The sequence below is a fragment of the Melanotaenia boesemani genome, chromosome 21, assembly GCF_017639745.1.
Source record: "Melanotaenia boesemani isolate fMelBoe1 chromosome 21, fMelBoe1.pri, whole genome shotgun sequence".
Lineage (NCBI taxonomy): Eukaryota > Metazoa > Chordata > Actinopteri > Atheriniformes > Melanotaeniidae > Melanotaenia > Melanotaenia boesemani.
Window position 1 is genome coordinate 20802793 of NC_055702.1, and position 24310 is coordinate 20827102.

Consider the following 24310-nt stretch of genomic DNA (forward strand, 5'->3'; position numbering starts at 1 on the left):
TAGGTGAATCTCCCAGTGGCCCATGGGGTATTATACGCTGATATGATCTCTATCAAACACAGATCTTCCCACAGTGAAGGAAACAAGTTAGGCAGCGGTCAGCTGGAGGTTAGAAACCTGTGACTCAGACTGACTGGGAAGCTGAATTAAAAGCACAAGAACTTGAAAAGATTTATTAGTTTTTAAATGAAGAAATGTCATTTGTATATATATATGTGTGTGTGTGTGTATGAGATAAAAAAATCACTATTGTGAGATAACATGTTATAATTATGAGATAAAAACTCATCATTGTGAGAGAAAGTAATAATTAAATTTATCCCATAACTTTAAATCTAATAATTATGGCTTTTTATCTCATAATAATGACTTTCAATATCATCATTTTAAGGTACTTTGTCAATACTACTAATTTACAAGTGGCGGGAATGGGCTTCCAAATGCCTCCTGTGTCTTTTTAGAGCATCACCCCATCACTACCTTATTCACCCCAATTCTTACAAAGAAAGGCACAAAGTAATGTCCCCCTAAATAGTTTTTAGTTTATTTGCTGCTAACTTTGTTGCCTATGGTTAAAACCATGTCTGTGGCAGACGGAATTGTGAATTCCTCTGTGAATTTTGGCGTCTTAAACCTGGAAACCCTGCAAACTACTTCAATGGAGATGAGCTTTTGATGAGACAGATGCTGCATTTGTAAAATAACTGCTATACACAACAGTTGAGTAGTTTGTGGTCTCTTTTCATTAGCAGCCATTACCATTACCTGGTCAAGCCTATACCTTGTCATATTTTCTTGTCTTTTTTTGGTAGGTACAATGTATGTTGATAATCTTTCATTTTTGCCAGTTGGCACTTTCACAAATGAGTCCATGTTTTGCTAGCAGTGCAAAAACTACAAGTTTTAATTAGCCTGGCTATACAACCCCCCCTTCTTTCCTGTCATAACTCTGGGCCCGCCCCCCAGTTTGGGAACCACTGCTTTAGTTTTACCTTGTGAAAATGGTTAATAAAGAAAGTAAACATTTATTCACTTCAAATAAACTAGTAAAATGTTTAAAGCAATGCATGGAAGTAAAATAATGATTTAAATGATTAGACAGAATCATGAATCACACATGGACCCTTTAACTCTGCTTAAAGAACAAAATAAGTTTTTCCTGTTAGCATTATCATTTAACAAGCAACTTTTAACAAAGCATCATTGTTCTCGGGTTGCACGCTTCTTAACTTGATCTCCATGTTCTGCTTGTTTCTGCAACCCTCTTATCTCTCTGTAAACCAGGCCACCTTTATTTTTCTTGGTCCCTGACAATCACCTCCATGTGTGTGTGTGTGTGTGTGTGTGTGTGTGTGTGTGGGTAACAAGCTGTGTTCTCTGTTTATCGTTCTTGTCCTTCCCATTCCTCCATCAGGGGGGCTGCATGGTCATAAAAGTTTAATTGTAGAGCGAAGCTCACTGGAGACAGTCTGGGTCACACCAAATTCGACCTGGAAAACCTTCAGCACTGCTCCGTAACAAAAGAGTCAAAGAAAATGAGATGAGCTGGACCATGAGTTGCACAAAGAAAGCATGCACATGCATACAGCATGCAGCTGTGTGGTTGAGCTGAGAGAGTCAACAAGAAGGGAGAAGTGGAGGCGGAGATGGGGTGGGGAGTCTGTGCCACACAAATTGCCCCTGGGGCCTGAGAGCTGGTGTTAGCTTGGCAGGAAGAGGGAGGAAGCAGGAGGGTGAGGAGGGGTGTGTATGTGGAGGGTGGGGGCTGTCAAGGGCAGCTTTTGGTGCCACGTTTGCATCACAGAGTTCCTTTCACTTCTGTGCAGAGCTGACATTACAGCTACTTCACTCATTTTGAATACTGTTATGACCTGACCGATATGGTATCAAGAGGCTAATGTTTCTTTCTCTTTTCTGTTCTTTTCTTCTTTTTTTTTTTTTTACAGTACTTAGCCTACACGTCCTTTTGCTAAAAATAAGCAGCCTTCTTACTATCAAACATGTTTTTTTCTCCATTAACAAATATGTCAAAGATGTCATGAACACATGTCAACATTTTATGATGGGGATACTTTTATTAATTAAATCTGTCAGTATGTTCTAAACAATGTGTGCTCAGTTTTGATGTCCAAACTACAATGTCTCACACTGACTGTTAAATAAAGAGGAGGGTCAGTGATGATCAGGGGGTGTTTTCAGCAAGGCTGGAATCCAGCAGATGTGTCTTCATGAAGATGCATTAATAAAGCCACACACAAGATTATCCTAGAAAACCTTGTATGTGGCCACACAGCCAGGAGAACCAGGGTCTGGATGGAGGATCTCCACATCAAGAGCCTATCATTGCCAACTCAATCTCCAAATCTGAACCCTGTTAAAAACCTGTGGAATGACATCAAAAAGAAGATGGATGATCAAAAACCAAGCAAAGCTGAGTAGTTACATTTTTTTGTATAAAGAGTGGTAGAAAGTTACCCAACAGCATAGACCCCATAGATTTGTATCAAAATATTAATAACAAACCTATTTCTCACATCAGCTTGCAAAACAAAAATGCACATACTGTATATTAGTGCCTTCGGTGTTATGTGTATAGCTCAGTGAGTTATATGATTGAGTTTAATATCTATTTTTTATTTTTGTCATAATTAACGTCCTTGTAGAGGAAATTTGTTTGCTGGGTGATCTCCTGAAAACATGCTAAATTAGTTATAACAGTATTTTTTTTATTTATTTATTTTTCTCTTCCTGATTTCATAAATATGGAGGTTACTTGTACCTTAGTCTTATGTAAAAACATCAAAATTAGACATGCTAAGAGATGGTGTGCACATTCACTGTCTCTTTATGTTTGCAGATGATGTGATGCACTATATGGAAACTGAGACTTTGCAGGACAAATTCATACTATTTTGTTGCATCATACCATGACTGAGTCTGAACAAGTGTTTACTCCTTAGAGAAAATGAACATTTTTTAATAAAGAGCAGCCAATGTTTTAGGTTAGAGTTGGCAGCCAGGTGGAATTAATTTGATCTACATCTCATGTTTTCTATATAGAATTTTCCACCAATGCTCATTTACTCCTGCAGAGCAAGAACACATACACAGTATTGTGTTTTCTGTGACACTGTATCTGAAAAAAGACAGAAGTGTGATATGTGTTTTCTGATATACATTTCAGAATAATTGTATGTGTTTAGATTTTTCTTCTCCCACTTTATAACAATTATCCTGTCAGTCCATTTAGAGCTCAACGACGACCAGCTTGTTTTGGTAGAATTTCACTGCAACACGTTTAACACCTGCAACATTTTACAGGACGGTTTTCAGTGTTTTAAAGGGGCAGCAAAGCATAAAAAGGCCATATCACACTAACAGACAGGATCACAATTTAATTGTTTAATTTCCCAGTGGTTAAACTGGGATTTTTTTTTATGTGTGGGGGCTTTGTGGTTTCAGGGTTGCCATGGAAGGACCACAAACTACAAAATCTAAGTGACATCTCATTTTGCAAAGTGTAAACAAAACAAGATGACACACCCAGCTGGTGTGCACCACCAATTAGAGTAATTCTGGAGACAGTTGGAAGTCTGCATCTGCATAAACTATAACAATGGTGTTGTCTCCAATAAATGATTTAGGAGTGATGATAAGAAATGTTTTGTAATGGCTACATTGTGATTTTTGCCTTACACTGTGTGAGCATCATCAAATAACTGTTGACCAGCTTCATTAGACGACGTTTAAAGCATAGAATCAAGACAGGTCCCATGTGGAAGCACACACAGGCCCAGAACCTGTGAACATGGTCATACAGAAACCACCACTGTGCTTACAGGACATCTTTCTGTCTTTCTAGCCTGCTGTTTGCACTCAGAGTAGTTACCATGGAGACCAAGGGCATCAAAATACAGGCACAATGACAAATACCAACATCTGTGTGTGCGTGTGTGTGCGTATGTGTTAGGTCAGTGAGGTTCAGTCTGGGTGGTAATGTGAGACCAAGATGAAACATTCAGCCATCAGCACATTCCTAAGTACCTCGGTTTTCTTCTGCCTGTAGGAAGGAAGGAAGGAAGAAAGGAAGACAGAAAGAAAGAAAGAAAGAAAGAAAGACTTTATTATAACTGATGTAAAGAGGGTGCAGTAAAATGTTGTAAACATCTCAGTCCTTCTAGATGATGACACTGGTCCGTTTAAAGCAATCATAATTATAGGGCAATAACTTCTCCAGCTCTTACTAGAACCGTTTAGAGTATAGGGCTGTATGTTGTTGGAGATTTTACATAATGATATGTTTTGTCGAGGTTTTGCTGAGATCTTCCTTCAGCCTCGTCTGCTTCATCGTGGCGGTTGACGGGAAGAATTTGCTTCCCACAAATATTGTCTGAATATCTACAAACCAGACCAGAAAGGGAGAGCTATAGCTCAAAAATGATTGTTGTGGTGTGGCTGAAGAACCATTAAACTCCCATTTATATCCCTGCAATGCTGGGATTTTGTTTGTTATAGTGAGTTAAGATGAAAAAAGAGAAGACTGTGAAAAAAAACACAGATTCTTTCATCAAGGCCACAAAGTTTAGCGAGTACGCAGCTATAAACTTGGCACTGATGTTCATGTAAGAGAGCGAGCTCTGTGTCCTGACTGTTCATATAAATAAAACTTTTAAACTTTCATACGTTTATTAGCTGCACATGTTTATGAATTTTATATATTGCTTCACGGTAACCATTGGTAACCATGCAAACATGGATAGATATGGTGATCTGGCAGAGGGAGAGACCCAGCTGCTGTTATTCAGGCTTTTTTTGGCCTTCTTAAACTCATTCCCTCGTGTCTGGTTGAAGGACTGACTGCTTCATTTTCTCCATTCTTTTCTCCATTTTTCTGATTCAGCCAACCTCTTTCAACATCCCACATCCTCCTTTCCTCTGCGTGCAGAGGGGAAAAATGCAGACTCCACAGTAATTATCTTGCTGGAACTGCTCATGGGCGCTATTCCGATTGTATCAAATTCATTACCAACAGGAGAACAGATTTAAAAACTCCCAGAGCACACAAAAGTATTAATGGGACAACCTGACTGTTGGTTATATCAATAAACTGAGAGCAGGAAGGCAGTGCTATGATAAACTTAAGTTCAGGTGCCATAAAAGTAGCATTAAAGAAGAGACTGGAAATAATCCCAGCATGACAAGAGAACTAAATGGAGGCATTCAAAAGAAATAAGTGAGAAGAAAATAAATGGAAATGGTCAAACAACTTTAAAATGACATCATGTTCTCTAATATCAAATGCATAATGTTAGCTAAAATGAAAGCTTACAGCAATATCTAATTAAAAAATGAATGGGATTTTGTTTTAGGCAAATCGAGGCAGCTTAATTGACACGCTAAGGCATGTGGCTAACACATTAGCTAACTTAAGCCTGTGTACTAACGTAACACTCGTTTTATTTCCTTGATTTTTGTCATCATAAAACTCCATAATAGATCTTCAATCACAAAGCAGCACTGATGAAAGCAGTAAATGCTCAAACTTATTAAAATGGCTAATGTTTAGCAAAGAAGATGCAAGACACTTAGATGGGAGTTCACCATTAGATACAAGCTAAAGAAGATAAAAGGTTAAAACATGGTATAGATCCTTTGGCATGATCCAGATTTATAATTTAAATTGGAGGAATACTTATCACTTTAATTCCTAAAGATCTCAAAGTATTTAGAGCTTCAGACAAAGCAGATTCAATATTGGAAAAACTTGGAAGTCTAAACTTCTTTATGTGGATGAGCGAACACATTTGGGATTAATACTCTGTGACAAATAGCAAACTAAAAGATGTTGTATTATCTATCATATTTGCATTTAATTAATTTTGATCTTGCTGTGTATTCAAGTACGAAGTCAATTTTACATGTTAGCTTCTAAAATTACGACGCATAGATTCAGAAATACCAGAGCAGGCATGAAGCTGCTCAGCTGGCCCTGAGCTCAAAGCTATTTGAATGTTATTACTTTCTTTTAGAGTCATTAGGTGTCTTTCAAGTTACAGACTTGTTTTTTGCCAGTGCCAGTCTCTTTTTTTGTGTAGATTTATTCCTAAGCAGCACACCGGCCATGTATCCACTTCCTCTACACAAAATCTAATGTATATGGACACTCAACCCTTAATGCTATGCACATATTGCTTCTCCACTTTGTTTATCAGACATTCTTTAAACCCCTCATTTCCTTAATCCCACCATCTTCTTCAGGCACAAGTTATGGATCCAAGAAAAGTCTTGTCATCCTCACCAACAGAGCTACTTCAGGTGCTGTGGAAGCTAGGCTGCAATGATTATTAGAGAAACCACTGCTGGGGCTCCCACCCACTATAGATCGCCCTTATTGGAGAGAGTGGCATCTTCCTAAGCATTCCCACGGTCCACTGAGACACAACAGCTGGGCCAGCCCGGGAGGGAACTGGTTTTGCACTTCACATTCCCATCCCAGCTGACGTTGTCCTTGAATTAGCCAAGGTCGTCCTCATCAAGCAAGTAGATTCACTTCAGTTTTTTCATAACACTGTCATGGTTCACATTTCCACCATTCATGCCGAGACTCTGATCAGCCTGATGCAGTCCACCTGGGCTTTTATGTTTCCCTGTTTCACCTGTGCACTACATAATCTCTCCAATCTCTTTGCCAGATTATTAACAGCCTTGTGCCAGTGTATGGCTATGTGCTTGTTTCTTGTGTTTGTTTGTTTCCTTCAAGTTGTTGACCAAGTTCATGTCCCTTGATTGTTCTCTCCTTTCCTTGTCTGCAATGGACCTCTTCTTTCTGGATATATAGATACTAACCCATGTCCTGATTCTTGACCATCGATTATCATCTACCCTCTTAAGCATCCTGACATGGGCCTTCCTGTGTTTGACCATTTCCTGTTTACTGACCTTGTATCTGGATTTTGGATCAGTGCTTTAACTGGAGTTTTTTAGTATCTTAAATTCAGGCTGTTACATTGAACTCCTGCATTCATCAATGACTGTCACTGTCACCTTAGAGTCCTCTGCCAACCATTGCTCTCTTATCGCCATGACAACGGCATCCCCACCTGTCTTGCACCACTACGAGTGGCTCTCCTTGACCAGAGCAAAAACCATGACTTCTATTAAATCTATTCCCTTTAAACGCTTACTTGTGTTGAGGCTGAATTTCTGGGTCCTCGGCGTTCACTGTTACACACATTTTTCCCTTTAAGTATTTTCCACAGGTCAAAAAGAGATTCCAAATATCTTAAAAATGCAAATATTGCATTCATAACAAACAAACTTCTGACAATAATTTTAAGTGGTAATGCAGATGGTTCTTATAAGAAATTATATGAAGCCCTGCTGGAGCATGTAAGTAAAAACAAAAAGAGGGTGAAGAGAAAATAGAGGAGAAAAAAGACAAGGATTTACCAGATATAAGGTAACAGCTGCTACACCTGTAAGAGGGTTTTGAAACAGAAACAAAACTGAATCATCAGAACACCTTTAAAAAAAAGACGGACAGCTGCAGGGGGGGAAAAATCAAGTCACAAAATCAGCAAAACAGGGAAAAACATGAACATGACTAGTTTGGCGCCTAACATCTCTGCTGGACTGATTTTCTGTCAGACATCAGGGAAGTCTCAGCATCAAGTAGCACCAATACAGAACACAGTGTTATAAATCCAAAGCTGCTGCATTGTTGAGTCAAACATTTTGGGTTTAAAGTTAAATTAATTAATAATCATGATGAAATAAGAGACCCCAAGGCTCCAAGAAGCAGACAAACAACAGAGATCAGAAGGGATCAGTTAAGCAAGTGAAGGATAAGCTTGTGTGTTAAATGTGGGTGGTGGTGTAAATCCGTCTTCACAGGACTGACCGTATGAAGGCGTAAGGATACTGACCTTTAAAGAAGCCGCTTGTCTGTCTCGTTGGTGATTCAGAACCTCCTCAGAGAATAACAGCTAGAAGCTGTTTTTATTTTAATTTCTAATATCTACAATCTTTGCTGCCTTTGTTCTTGAACAAAGGGTGTCGACACTCCTGGCAAAGCACTTTTAGAGATCTGCTAATTATTTATTGAACCGATAATTTCACTGTAGGATAATGATGTGGAAGTGATACCAACTCCAAAGCCAATTTTTTAGGAACTAACAACTGCAGCAATTTCAGTCCAAGAACAGTAGGAAAAATGTTGTGGCTTAAGATTGGTTTGCTCTTTCAGGAACTGGGCAGCTTCTAGTCATTTCTAAGTTTTGCATCTTGCTAAAAAAATACTTGCAGATGAACTGAGTCCATCTGTCCAAATCTGGGGCGGCAGTGGCTCAGGCGGTGAGCAGGTCGTCCAATGATTGGAAGGTCGGCGGTTCGATTCCCGCTCCCGCAGTCATCTGTCGTTGTGTCCTTGGGCAAGACACTTAACCCTCCTTGCCTCCAGTGTTGGCATCGCTGGTGTATGAATGTGTGGATGAATGTTCGGTGATGGTTGGAGAGGCCGTAGGCGCAGACTGGCAGCCACGTTTCCGTCAGCTTGCCCCAGGGCAGCTGTGGCTACGCACGTAGCTTACCATCACCAGGTATGAGTGAGGAGTGGATGAATAATGGATTCACAATGTGAAGCGCTTTGGGTGCCTTGAAAAGCGCTATATAAATCTAATCCATTATTATTATTATCTGTCCAAAAAATGAAGTATGATCTGAAAAGGACCTTGTAATGATCAAAATGAATGGTGACCCAAAGACTTAAGAAATTATGTTGTTAAAGAGCCATGCCAAAGCCTACATTTTGATTCTACTGAGATGTGGGGTTGGATTTAACACATATAATGGCATGTTTGGGTATAAAAATAAATGATGTGTCACTTAAAGGCAAGACAAGTTTATTTGTTTAGCACATTTCATGTACAACACAATTCAGGGTGCAGAAGAACAAACAAGAACTTACATAAAGACAAAAAGCTAAAGTAAAATGAGATAAAATACAAGAAATAAAAGCTACAGTGTGAGGAACTAACAGTTACTTTGATTACAATTTAACTGCTTTGCAGATGTATTTTTTTTTATCTCATTGGCCAGTTATTATAGCAGAAGGAGGCTAAGATATGTGGAATCTCTTTCCTAACTATCAAGTTGCCAGTTGCTACCCGACCTGCACCAGATGCAGCTGAGACTCATTTAAGGTGCACATTTTAGTGATTTCACAAAGCGACCCATCTGAGACAGGTATGTTTAGGTTCCACTTCTGCTGGAAATCAGGTTTATGTCAGAAGAAGGTAAAGACAATTCTCGGGTGAAAGAAGCACGGAATGCCAGCACTGAACTTTCCCACTTTAGACCACAAGAAAACCAGTTAAAAGTAAAGTTTCCATTGCTATCTTTAATTTGCATTTAGGAGATGCAAACACAAAACAAAAAAACAGTAGAACGTTTTTTTTGTTTTTCTTTCTTTAAGTCTGACCTGACAGGGACTCATCGGTCTGAACAATCAAACAATAAAATCATGTCACTGACTGCTTATACCAGATTTTCCCATAGAAAAAAGCTCTCTCCATTTTGCACATGTAGATATCCACTTTAACAGTTTTTCCCCCAATCGATTTTTGTCTACTTCTTCTACTGAATAACAACCATAAAGAAAGAGACATAAAGACTAAGACAAGTTGGAAGTTTCTTTTTTTTTAATGGATAAGTGGAGTAAGAGTTAATCTTTTCTAATTTTTTTACAGATGTGTAATGTGGTTTTAGGCTCCTGGCTGTATTGTTAAGTACTCCCACAGGAGCCACTAATAACAACTTGCCACGAGGCTGAAGCATTCTTCACCTTTCTTGCCAGACGTCTGATAGTCATATGTTGTGCTATCATTTAAAAAGCAGCGGATGGAGGATGTAATGTCCTTTTTTTATACTTAAAAACTCACCCAGCCACCAGCGATACATGTAATTCTACATAGAGACCATGGACAGGTAGCAATCTCACGGTTATGAAGTTTAAATCTGGCCCTGTGAACGAGCAGGAGCTTTAAGAGCAAACAAAGAAATAAACAGAGGGATGACGGATATGACTCACGGGCCCTTGCCCGGAATATCAGTGTATGAGCTTTGTTGTTTTGCCTTGGACTCCAGGGTTCCACTCCTTCTTAATAACATTGTTTTGTTTTTAAATTCAGTTCCCAATCCTGATTTGGTGTATTCACTATTCAGTCTAGGCTAAGATTTGGTAACAAAACTGATTTTTAAAGTTTAGAAAAATTTGGTTTTTAATGCAAAATTCACTGAGTTTGCTTCCAACAATTATAAAGTTAATGTTCTAGCTACATCTCACTTTTTCCATTTTTATTCTGACTCCCTTTGTAGGCAGTGTATTTCTTTCCCCCCCTATTTAATGTATCCCTTTGGGTGCCTATTAATAATCTATCCTCTTATTTCTATGATTGTTTTGGAACATTATCAGCCACTGTGGGCTAATCACAAAAAAGTGAAAATCAATGTAGATGTTTTAATAATAGTCGATTTTTCAGTCGGATTATGTGAGAATTTCCTCCTTATGTTTGCATATAAATATATACATATATATATATATAATTCTATCTGAACCATGTGTTTAACTTGTAAATGTGCCAATCAGCATGCTTAACATGCCTTTTGGTTTATGAAGCTGTAATTACAAAGGATGGTTCTGTTTACAATTAACTGAGGGAAAGCAAACAAATTGTGATGGTAAAAAGTGGGAACAAAAAAGAAAGAAAAAGCAAACGGATGATAAATGATCACATTACCTTTGGTGTTAAGAATACTGGCCACTGACTAGGGTGCGGAACACATCAGTGGTACTAATGTTAATACAGCCTCCATAATGATCATCCTATCCTGTTTGACCCATTCCTCGTAAAATACGCCTGTCTGTCTCGTGAGGGAGGAGTAAAATGGGCTCATTGACCCATTTTTTCGTCTGTCTCTCCTCCTCAGGATGAAATATGAAACCTGGTCCACTTTAGTCAATTCTGTGCCCCGAGCTCCCAGTTTCTCCAGCTCCAAACACTGCTCTCCAAAACCCAGAACTACATCAGTTTTGAGACTAACGGGAAACTTTTTTTTAAAATTATTTTATGTTCTTTGTTTTCCACAAGCCACCCGTCTAGTTATTTTAATATTTTCTCACCATACCGAATTTTGGATTTTTATGTTTTTTCCCCCAACTTAATTTTTTTTTGGCCTTCATGTGGATTCTGGATCATCCAACGATTTTTCTTAAAAAAATATCTAAGGAACAGCAACTCCGTGACCGGGATGCGGGTGGTCGTGACTGCAATCTGAGCCCCAAATAATCCACACCAAAGCATCCTTCCCAATCCTTTGTTGTGTTGAAACTCTGCCTCTCCAGGTTTACACGCTGTCTCTGGGATGTAAAAGAAAGAAGAAGAAAAACTAAACGAAACACAAAAAACAGTAGGCCAACTTTGGTTTTGCTTTTTTTTTTTTTTTTTTTTTTTATCCACAAAGGAATAACGCTTTTGCCCACCGATGAGAAAATAATGGCGAGACTTTTAGTGAACGTGCATCTTGTTCTGGTTTTGTTGGGATTATTTTTGCTTTCTTCTCCATCTGCACGAGCAGAACCGGAGCCGCATGATGGGGAGGAGGAGGAGGAGAGCTCCTGTCAAGGCGCTTTTGACCTGTATTTTGTGCTCGATAAGTAAGTGGAAAGAGTTTGGCATTGTTTTTATTTATAAAGACATGCAGGAATATTCCCTCGAGGTTACTTTAAAGCGGATTATGAGTTGAAAAAGTTACCAAAACATCAAAACACGATATAACGTGTGTATTCAAGTTGCTGTTGGGGGTTTTAATGAGGGTTTTAATTTTGTTTGGTGTTTGTCATGCTTTTATGGATGGGAACAGCTTTTTAGTTATTTTTTTAATATTATTATTATGTTAAGACAAATGGTAAAATGTCAAACAACTATTACACGCTGAAAGTAGTTTAACGTTTGTAGCTTCCGAAACGTAACTAACAGAATTTAATGGCAGATGCAGATTTAGAAGTGAGTGAGGCAGCTACAATAATTTACAAAAAATATATTTTCTACGTAATTCAAACTCGGGAAAATGGAAAACCCGTCTGTAAGTGCTGTAAGTTGTGTTTCCCCAAGGACTATCCTGGACTTGCAACTCAGAAGCGACCTTGATGGTGGTTTAGTTATTAAAGAAAGCAGGAGAAAGTATTAGCTAACGGACCGCTGTTAGCTAATAAGAGCCTCCGCGTCTGCGCATGCGCGGCGTGTGACGACGACTGACAAGGAGGCTGACTTGGCGAAGTTAATTTGCTGAGTAAACGAGAAGAGGAGTGGAAGCAAGAAGGTGAATGTCTGTCCAAGTTTTAAAAGCACAGTGTACTTAAACAAAGAGAGAAGACATTCTCAGAGACAGTGTTTTTAAATATTGACCCACCCAGGTGAAATTGTTTTCCCCTCTCTCGCTCTGTGACTGCTCACTGTCCACTCACTCATTTCCACTCAATGTACGCCCACGTTGGAAAAATGTTATGGTTACGTGACATCTTGGACTTCCGCAGCTGGGGAGGAAATAAAATGTCGGAGAAAAGAGGAGGAACTTCTGGAGTTCCTGACTCCTTTTCTCCTTTCTCTATTTATTTTAGTAATGGCATAAAAACGTATCGACCTTTTAGATGTAGTACTTAAAATATAGTCTATAACACTGACCCCACGAGTTTAGGTGGTAAAGATGCATTTAGTAATAATAATAATAATAATAATGATAATAATAAAAATAAATCCCTCTATGGTATTAACTCAGTGCAGTTTCATGACTGCATTGTGTCGTCTCAGATTAGCAATGCTCACTCAAACCAGATGGGTAGGCCTACTTTCCAGTTTTCCTTTTCCATAACATTACTGATGTCAGCAGAGGAGCCTGGTTGCAACCTCGCTTAAACATTCCTACATTTCAGGATTCTCTGACCTTTTAACATCTGTCAATGGAGAACAAATGCAGAATAGTCACTTGGCTAATTCAGGATAATTTGTTTAGTTTAAAGTTAAATGAAGTACTTATACATAGGCAATAACTTAAAACAACTTATTGTAACAGGTTATGTACAAAAATAGCTCAGGTTTGCAAAGTAAACGCGCTTATCAAATCTGCTGTCCTATCATACATGAACAAAATGGAATTTATACAAACTGGAAGTTACAGTGGTGTTGGGGAGGCATGAGCATAGCGTGCTCTGTAAACATTCATCCATCATCCATGAAGGCAGATCCTAATCTGCCATTTGATGACATCATTACTAGTGGACAACGAAATTTGTCTTAAAGGGTATTCACATTTATTATGCACATTCTTGGAGCCATCATTTCCCTGAAAACATCCTGAGGCTGAGAAACCACACAAAAAATAAGTTTAGTGTGGTTTCAATTGACAGCTGTGTTTTTCTTTATGGCAGTGCATCATATGCCAGCAACTGGTTATCAACACTTTGACCATTTTGAATGCGCAACTTGGCTAATTCAAATGCAACAGGACATTATTGGAGGAATTATTTTTGACTATACACTGGATGTTAGCCTCAAACAGCAGGACTGAGACTGTCAACAAAAAAAATCAGCTGTTTTAATCCTACAAAGGCCTCTTTGTCAGACATGGTCAATAAACATGTCTCTGTAATGTAAAATGTGTGTAACTTGGTATTGGCAAGTTTTTTTTTTTAACCAGTATCAAAAGTTTTACAGCAGGGAACAGTTGGTTCATCTGAAGTTTTTAACTCAGATAGGAGTACCAGAAAGGAACCGTACTTGTATTTAAAGTAAATTCTTACATTAGCTTGTTTCCTCTCTCATACACTAATGGAGCATTGCCAGAAATGGGGAGGAGTGAAACAAGAGCACAGGAAGCAACAATATTTATGGAAAATGTGGTCTCAATTTAGAGAGGAAAATGTTGCATGCAGCACCTTTAAAGGCCTGATTTTGCATTTCTTGAGTTCGTGTGGGAGAAAAACGGCACGTTTCACACAGCTTTATGTTACCCAGAAATATAAAGCAGCTTATCCAACTGATAGTTCATTTTCACGATCACGTACACGATCCGTTAAGTATGCTCTGCTGTACTCACTGAACTTTCCTGGCATTTGATAAAAAAAGAAAAAAACATTGAACTGCTCCACAGATGTGGAGAGTTGCATGTGGCCTGTACTGTAAGATAAACACTGACACATGCTGCAAATAAGGAAACAGCTGACCCCCCCGACCACCACCCATGTTAGATGCTATAATTGGCATTGTTACGTGGTTTGATTCTGACTCTGAAGGGATGACTAACAAGACATCATTTGTGGACTTCAAACAAGAGGAAGCTCATTAGAGTCATGTTTTGACCCCCTAAAGCTGTTACACATCCCCATTTGTTAGGTCTGAGCTGGTTTATAGGACACAGTCTGACCTCTGTGACCTAGTTTATCTACATGGTGGACATAAACATCAGTGAGTGGAATTTGTTAGAACATGCAGCCACTTTAACTAGAAGTATATGAAGAATTATTGCAGATATTTACACATCTTATAAACTGACAGAGTTTAAAATTGTATTATAATTAAAGTTATTTTTATCAAAACAATAACCAGGTTTTGGGGCCAATTTCTCCTGTGTTTTCAAAGACAAATTCTAAATCTTAAAATCTAAAGTCTCTACTTAGACACGGTAATAATCGGACTCACAAACTTACAATGTTAAAATGATAGTATTTAACACATGTACGTGGCTGCCTTCTAAGTTTAGAGTCAGTATGCTAATTTTCTAATTAGCACCAAACATAACATACAGTTAAAGCTGTTTGATGGATAGCTTTATAAATGTGTGTTGTAGGTGAAGAAAAGAGAGTAAGAGTTTGTAATGTACGAAGAAACTGCAGTTTTGGCTCATAAAGTGGACTCCAAAAGCAGTTATTGTGGATTAGGGAGGATGATGTCATGTCATGGCTCATACATTCAGGGCTGTGCTTGTTCAGATGTGTGGCTGGCCGACGTCTGAAGGGCAGAGAAGGTGGCTAATGGTTGTTCAGCTGCCAGTGTGAATTTGGGACATCTGGGAAGGGTTTGGAAAATGAGGGTGTTGGGGAGAGACATGAGTTTGATATGCTTTATGCGTTGTAAAACTTTGCACAAGATCCTATATGAAAGCCGGGCTGAGTCAGCTCGCAGTGGAGTGAGATGCAGTAAAACAACATCAAGTCATCGGCTAGTTTGAGCCTTCACCAGGGTCCTCCAGCACTACCAGATGAATGACCAATACTTTATTAATCCAAGAGGGAAATTGCAACTAATTGCAAACATGACAGCTGCAACGGTCAGATGTTCTTGTGGGGAAGATTCAAACTAGTGCCCGACCGATATGGATTTTTTTAGGCCGATGCATATTTTGATATTTTACAGAAAAAAATTCTAAATTAATCAGCTGATTAATTTAAAAATACTTATGAATGCAATAAATTTTATTTTAGTTAAATTTATTTTAAATTTGCATTTTGAATTTTTCTTTAACTGCATTAATACAACTACCAGTTGTACTGATTGATTTATCTTTAGAGTTAGACCATAGACTATATGTAAGCAATATAATGAGTGAATTTACAGACAAAACAATATTTATGCAGCCGTCTGACTGACTTAAATCACATTTTCCCTATTCCATTGTGTTTGCCATGAAGTCATGACTCATATGAACCAAAACAAAATGCAGACACTTTTCTCAGGTGTCAAAATCTTTAACAGAGTTGAATTTTTAACATATAATGGTCACAAATAGTCTGGCACTCATGTTACTCCACAACAACACAGTGAGGTGCTGTTTCAGCTTAAATCACGTTCTAGTATATTATGACAAAGTAAAACTAAGAGTGACAGCACATCATGACAGTTACTGAGGCGAGAAAGTAATGTTCACGAAACACAATACAAAACAGAAATCCTAATGTGTGGGAATCAGTAATAGACGTAGTCCAGAAACAAGAACAGAAAGTAATAAAAATGAACAGAATGTACAATGAATGCAAAGCAAAAACTTTACAAATACAATAGAGGTACACAGAAACTAAAAGGTCCTGGGGAACTTAATGAAAGCTAGCATCAGAAACCACAGATCATGACAGCAGATTGTAGAATAAACTAAAAATAACACAACACTGGCTTCAGATCTTCCCAGCAGTTCAAGTGAACACTGAGTCGTGAATTTTTACACCAAGTCACTTTTGCAGCAGCTGTTTGCTTTGTCACAGTTTTTCCAACTGAAGAACATCCTTTTGCTTTTAGTCATCATATTCACAGTGGTTTGCCAACATATCCAACCACTGATCAGCTGGGACTCTATATTCTGATGATCCTATCCCGAAATACTAAACATGAAACAATAAAATATAAATTTTGAAAGAAGTGATTTATCCTACAAGTCTGACAAGCTGATCAGCTGTAGGATACTTTGGGCAGCTACTGTGTACAAAATGATGATCGACTCAAAACAATGAAAATACAGTATTTGCCTAAAACCAGTTAGACGTTTTCGTGGTTTGAGTTAACTTCTGAGTAACTGTTAGACTAGATAGCCTGTCAGGATTCTTCTTAGATTCTCCAAACTGAGAGCTTTGGTCTGGGGGTGTTCATAGCAGATGAAAACAGATGTAAGTTTACTTTTTAATAAAAGCTGCATTTAGTCAGCTTACTTTGGCTGATTGGACAGACTTGTAGACGGTGTTGCATGTGGTAATTTCGTAGTAAAGATATCAATTTCTGCTCAAAAGTATTAAACCTTTTCATTCTTAAACCCCAAAATATCATTTTAAAACAATCATTTGCTGCATTACTGTTGTAAAAATGCACCATTCTTACTGTTAACAGCTTAGTGATGCTATTAAAAGCTCTGAATCTCTGGGCTCATTCTAATCAAAGCCACTTTAATGTTTGTCTTTATTTTTGTAAAACGTTTCTGTTGTTGTTGACAAGTTAAAGCTCTGATGAGACTTTGAGTCATGCCGTCTGGATCCAGACATGTCAGCGGAAAAATCCAAAGTGCAGCTGCAGTCTGTAAATACTTTTGATATGTCTGAATACGCTCTCGCTGTGGAATGACACCCCTGCTGTGTTTTGTCCACTGGCCTCTTCCAGCATGTTGCTTTGTGTTTCCAGCAGGAAGACATGTCCGGTGAAATGATCTCCTGTCTCTTTGAGGGACTCAGGAACAAAAATAAAAGGTTTAAAAAGTTGTCATTTCATCTCTAACATGTGAGGACTCTGCTTCTCTTACATAAGAAGTGTGTTGTGGATTACACATCCAGATGTTCAGATAAAGACTGAAAAATTAATACCTGTTTTCACACATCTGGAATGGATCTCCAGCAGCTCTGACCCAACAATTCCTTTGGTTTTGTAAAAGATGCAGAGCATTAGCTTTGTAATTATGTAGAAAAGACGTGGATTTCTGTAGCTGCTGTAAAAGTAGGTCGGTGGTTTTAAACAAACAAATCCTTGTACCCACTCAGTTAAATTGAAGCATCATCATTGGTTACAGGCTGGGGTGGCGTGGGTAGGCCCAGCTAGAGCAGCAGACAGCCTCCACAGAGGAGGAGAGGTTTTTTTAAATTCCCTTTCTGACACTTTTACCTGTGAGAATAGCGCTAAGCAGACCAGCAGAATATTTTCCCACATGCCATCAGCCTGTTGCCATCTGGAGGGGAAAGCCAGTCGGGTTGCTAGGAGACTTGGTGGGAATATTACAGAAGAAAAAGAGTTTTTAAAAAGTATTTGCAATTAACAAACACATTTTAGCTGTAGTTTCTTTCCAGGATCTCAGGCATATTCAACAATGTCCTGGCTTTCCATATGACTACTTTAGAATCTTTACATCAGCTGGTTTCTACTAAAGTCAGTTTCACATAACTGCCACTTTGAAGGAAGCAGAACAACCTGTTAATGCAAAAATTACATAATTTGTTTGTTTTTTACATTAATTACCCCTAACTATTAGACTAAATGAAACCTTTAAAGCTGCAGGAAGTGAATCCACACCGATTCATATGGAGTTAAAAAAGTGATGCAAACTGCAGGAGGAAATGAAAATATCATGTATACGAATATTAACCAGAGCTGCTTTAATTATTTTATTAATAACACAGCTGTCTTTTTTTTCACGTATGACACAGCAAATATTATCAGACGGTTTTCACACAGTGAATATGCCTCATCAGCACAAATAAAACGTTCTCTTTAAGCTGCCGCTGCTCCTCTTACCAAACAGAGGGAGCTCAGCGTCACATCAGTGTGTGCTTGTATACAGCGAGCATGATGAAGTTACCTTAGGATTTTTAAAAGTGTTTTTGTTTAGAGCTGTTTATTCCACTATGCCATCTGTCTCTTACAAACACAAACTGTTTAACCTCTGGGACTGTTTCCATTGCCAGCTCTGAGGCAGATCAGCAACATGACACAGATGTGGAATGAAGGTGAGGAGGTCAGTCAGCTCAGTCTCAGCTTGAAAGTGATGTGAGAACAAAGCTTGTTGAACACAATATGCTAAATATTACCATCTTAAAATCATCATAACCTGTTAGCGTTGTAGCGAGCTCATTGTAAAATTTTCCACAAAGCTACAACCTGATAAAGTTGATTGATCGTGTCTGTAAATCCTAAATTTACTGGAGATTTACGTCATTTTAGGTTGTTTGTCATTTAAACTAATCTTCATCTCACATCACTGTAACGGAACAATGAAGGACATAATTTCAAACTTGGCACGCTGTGGTGGATTGTCAAGAAGGGATAACTCAAACATCAACACAGAGATTTTCATACTGCTTGAAAATAAAATGAAGTCAGAGTACACATGGTAAATTAGAATAAAAAAGACCACTACAGCTCTTTAACCACATATAGTGTCTGTAGCATAACTATCAGTAAGTATACACTAAATAAAACACATGGCATGTATTTTCTTTAGCTTGTTTTTCATCCTCAAATTATTTCTCTATCCTGTTTTATCAAATCCTTCATTTATTTTTTGTCAAGTGATGGCACGTAATTCTTAAATGTAATTTTAACCTGGAATATAAAACCATAAAGAGGCTAACTTAAGCTGCTTGGTTGCAGCCTAAGACTTGTTGAACACACTTCAAGGCTTAATGAGGGATAGCTGTATCCCTCATTAAGCCTTAATATAATCTTAATGTTTTTTACTGAGAAGATTTCGAAACATTAACATAAAATTTAATCTGACAGAGAAACTCGACATCACATAGAAATTCATTATGAACAATCTACATTTACTTAAACATAAAGTCATGATAGATGCTGCAAATTGCTTCATATCTGAAAGATTTACTATTATTTACTTTATTCAGTCCAAAATGGACAACGGTCCTTGTTTGATTCTTGTCCTGTTTTTTTTTTTTTTGTTTTGGTTTGTTTTGTTTTTTTCTCAAAAGAAGAAGAACCACAGCTGTTAGCACTGCGGCTTCACAACGAGAAGGTCACTGGTTCAAGCCTCTGCTAGGGAGGGGTTTTGAACAGGGAGCATTCTGTATAGAGTTTACATGTTCTACGTATGTATGCATAGGTTCTCTCTGGCATATTAGGTTGCTGGATCTCCCTAAATTCTCCCCAGGAGTGAGTGTGAGCATGAGTGGCTGTTTGTCTTTTTATGATGGCCCTGTGATGGACTGGCGAGCTGTGCAGGGTGTACCTTGCCTCTCGGGAAAGGCTTTCCCACAACCCTGAATTGGAATAAGTGGTAACAAAAATGAATGAATGAAAGAAGAATAATTAAAACTGTACAAATCTTCACACGTTCTGGATAACTTACAGCCATTCATCATAAAGGCATAGAGCTTCTACAATGTGACACAGCAAAGACTATTTTAGTTGAGAAAGTCCTATTTTTATTTGTCTGTCCGTCTGTGGTGCTATAAATTCAGAATTAGGGTTGCTTGCTTAAATGGATGCAAAGCATGGGAACAAACACCCCCATATATATCTTCCAAAGCTGGTTGTTGGCTGATGGCAGCCAGCTGGAAAATTCTTATCACATTTCCGAACTCTGTTAGTTATCCAGAGTAAGAAAAGCTTTATTGGCAGCCAGTCTAACAGTGGAAGTTTCCAGACTTGAACACATTTTATACTATTCAGCAACATTTATTGTTCTTTTGTGGGGAATTTCTTAATGAGCTCCAAATAAAATCTGAGTGAACAAAAAACTTAAACTTTACAATATTTTGCAAGTCTTCTACTATCTACTGCAAAGTACTCTCTATCATTTTTATATTAGCAGATTTTAAACTATTATTTACACTGAAAAATAGTTGAGTGAACTTTGCAAAGTAAATCAACCAGCTGCAGAACTTTTTTGAGTAAACTCAACTAAGGGGTTCTGGTGTGGGAACCAACATTAAGACAGAATATTAAATTGAACTAAGTTAGGATAATTATTCAGGTCTACTTGTGTCTTTGAGCTGAAACAACTCATGTCCTGTGAGTAGATCTGTACTCTCAAACTTGTCCAACTTAATATTTCTATTTATATTTCCACACTTAATTTAGGTTGACACAACAAGATTTTCATTAATTGGGTTTACTTAAAAAATGGGTACAGGTTTAATGAACACTCTCTGAAGTGCCTTGGAAGTGTACTTCAAGTCCTTTGGAAAGTTCAGGTTTAGAGTATATGCAATGCAAACCTGTACCTGCTGCACAACCAGATTTAAGCCTTAAAGAACAATGGAAATGTTAAATTTCTAAAATAAATAAGAGGATTTTTAAGGGATATTTAAATTATTTAATACAGACTTCTTAGGTTGCTTGGTGGTGTGGAGGTTAGCACTGTTGCCTCACAGCAAAAAGGTCCTGGTTCAACCCTTAGCCTTTCAGTGTGTCGTTTGAGCATGAATGACTGTTTTGTTGGCCCTGTGATGGACTGGTGACATGTCCAGGCTGCATCCTGCCTCTCGCCTACTAGGTGTTAGGAAAGGATCCAGTGTCCTGCCACCCTGTATTTAAATAAATTAGTAGAACATGGATGGAAAACAGACTTCCCAACAAAAACTTAAATCAAAGCAACAAGATGCAAAGCATTTTTGAGTAAATTCAACAAATAAAGATTGTGTTGTTTCAGCCCAAGTCTAATTCAAAATTGAAATAATAAGTTGGAGAAACTTGAGACTACGATTCAGATTTATTTGCACAATTAAGTTGAAGCAACTTGTGAACAAAAGATGTCTCTATTATTTTGTATTTTTAACTTAACATGAGTTGTTTCAGCTCAAATACCTGAATATGTGTCTTAGCTTTGCTCAATTTAAGATTCTATTTTGATTTACTCTCTTAATTTAAGTTCACCAAACACCAGAATCCCTTGAGTTTACTTAAAAAATCTTTGCAATTGGTTGCCTTACTTTTCAAAATTCACCCAATGTTTTAACAACTTTTTTACAGTGTAATTGTTTGCTCTTCCATGTGCCTCTATGTTCACCCTTTTCTTTAGTCAGTGTTGACACTTGGAGACAGCGTCATGTTACCAGTAATGGTGATCAAGGTGAAGTCTCTGTAAAAACAGGAATCTGTTAATCGTTTGTTTACATCTTAAGATGCTGGTTTGCTGCTGAAAAAGACTGAAGAAAGCCAGAGACTTGACCTAAGGGGTGAAGTTTTCATTTAATTACCAGGGAGTTTCCTCTGACTGTGATAAGCCAAACATATTTTTAATATCATCTTACTCCCACTGCTGTCATTTTTACCAATAAAGCTTTTCATCTTTTCCTTCTTCTCTCTTTCCCTTTTTCTTGTGTCTCACATGTTCACATCTCAGTTGGCACTCAACCAGACATTTGGTTTCCATCCGGCTCCAATCGAGGAAATACTGTCACTCTGCTGTGATGTTGCTGTTACATAACCTCACGCTGCTGTTGGGCTCCATAACTTTGTTGGCAAAATGTGACGCCCCTTTACTTTCTGCTTCCAAACCTCAAACTGAACTTAAAGCCTCAAGTCTGGCCATTAAAATTAGATCAAGGGATTGTGAGGGGGGAATGAAATGGTTTCATCTAGAATCACAGAATAAAATGGCTCTCTCCTTCTCTTCAACATTGTTTGGACAGGTGAGTGAAACTGCAAGCTAGGTCTTGGTCCCACGACTGAAAGCCACCTCAGACAATTGAACTGTTCCAATGCAAACAAAAGCCACTGTGGTTCAAAAGTAAAGATAAGCAGCTGAAAACCAAACGTGTGAGTCCTCAGATTCACCTAATGTTAAATAAATACTTCAAAATGATCCACACACCTCTAAATGAGTATTAGCTTCAGTCTCCACCAGATTTTATATCCTCTCTTCCCTCCACTGTTGCTATAATGGAACAAATTGCACAAGACATTGGCTCTTGGTTTTCCCTGAGGTCAGAGAACATGTGTAGGTGTATGTGTGTGTGTAGTCCTTTTGTGACTATTTCTGATTGCACTGCAAATTTTGTTAACTAAACGCTCTCCCCTTCTACCTCAAGATTTCTTTTAAGGTTGGGAGGATTTTGTTTAGCTTGTAAGGTCTTGTCCTGTGTCTCTGCTCAGTCAGCCTCAATGGAATGTAAGTCTGGATGATGAAGAGCTGCTCATGTCATCAGAAAAGCAACAACACAGAGAAAAATGCTTACACATGACTTTATAACTGTTTGGACAGGATGCATGATGACAATGAAACTTCTATAACACAGTATGTATATTTTATTGTGGAAACCTTTGTTGTATTCACAGTATATATTTCCAGCATGGGAGACCCCGGAGAGCTAAAACCTGCTTCTTTAGCTCCAGTGTTCAACCTGTTTAAGACCCTGACCTCCTTTTAGCAATTTGCACTGTTTGCTTTCTTTGAAATTGTTTTGGATTTGTTGCACAAGTGAACCCTTGTGCAGTTTGCTTGCAGTGTGAATGCAAATTAACCGTCCTGTGAACTAAAGATAGGAAGTGATGTTGGATGTATCAAAGTGCAAAACGTTGGATAACTCACTGCTTCATACTGGACTGTATTCTGGCGAAAACCACATTTTCTTTGAATACCATAGTAAAGGTAGAAACCACAAGACTACAAAAATTTGTTTTCTGTCCTGGCCAGGCGATGAGATGGATATTCTTCTTCGTTCTTGTTGGTCAACTGTGTGTTTAGCTTAACTGGTTTGTTTAGTACCCAGAGCACAGAGGTCAAAGCACCTTGATGCACCAGGCCTGAGTTCAAAGTTCTCAGACTGTGGTCTTCAGCTGCATATAGTCTGTTTCTGCTTCTTTTCTTGTCAAGCAGTTTTGTAAAGAACAGTCACCAGTGCCCCAAAATCCTAAAAAGCAAACAAACAAAAACCCTGAAAATACCTGTCAGCATAGAAACAGAACATGTCTCTTCTAAACAGAGCATGTTATCCACATTTTAAGGTCAAGTTTGACATGAGTTATTAAACAGCAACTTTAAATGACTCATGCATAATGGGGAAACTCCCTGGTATTCTCTGACTGGGTCTTTTCCCAAATCTTGCCAAATTCAATGCCATTTCTAAGCAATTCCACATAAACATGACACTCACTTCCCAACAAATGTCACAATTTTTTTTTTTCTAAAGTTTGGACACATTTATAGTGCTGTTTTCTCAAGGAGCTCAAGACAATTCTTTGTATAGATTCAAAAATCCAAATGATAGTCATATATAGAACTGAAAACAAATGTGAAATATTTTATTACCATCTAAGAGCATGACAAACCCACATATCAGTGCTAGTTTACCTTATTTGTTATGTCTGGACCAGATTCTCACACAGATTTCAGCGTCTTTTGGGTTTTCTAAGCCAATACAGAAAGTAGAGAATGTAAAATTGCGTAGCAGAATTATTTAACCCCATGTTAAAATGTTTCCCCATTTCCCCCTTCAAACTTGTGCAAACCAAAAATTTATAGAGATATGCCATGACATTTGTTTGGCATGTTATTTAACATATTTTCTCTTTGACATCTTAACAAACTTATTATAGTGAGTGATATTCTGTGATTTCATCAGTTAATTAGTACACAGAGTACTGAATCAGCATCACTCTTAGTACTCTAAAGAGATCTCCAGTTTTACCACAGTCAGTTAGCTCATTTCCAATGAGTCACTTTGGCTTCATTAGCAAGCGTGTGACCTTGCTAATAAAGCCAGAGGAGATGAAGAGATTGAGTTATTTTATATTAATCCAGTTTTATATAAGTTCCCCTGGGGAGACCAGAA

The 24310-nt window shown here is 38.1% G+C and overlaps 1 protein-coding gene across 1 annotated transcript in view; it reads left to right on the forward strand.

Moving 5' to 3' along the window:
- The first annotated feature begins 11035 nt into the window (after positions 1-11035).
- Positions 11036-24310, forward strand: part of LOC121632762 (anthrax toxin receptor 1-like) — a 42903-nt gene continuing 29628 nt past the window's right edge. The window contains exon 1 of the mRNA XM_041974494.1: positions 11036-11713. Within this exon, the coding sequence (XP_041830428.1) occupies positions 11553-11713 (161 nt within the window). The 5' untranslated portion in view covers positions 11036-11552. The remainder of the gene's footprint in view (positions 11714-24310) is intronic.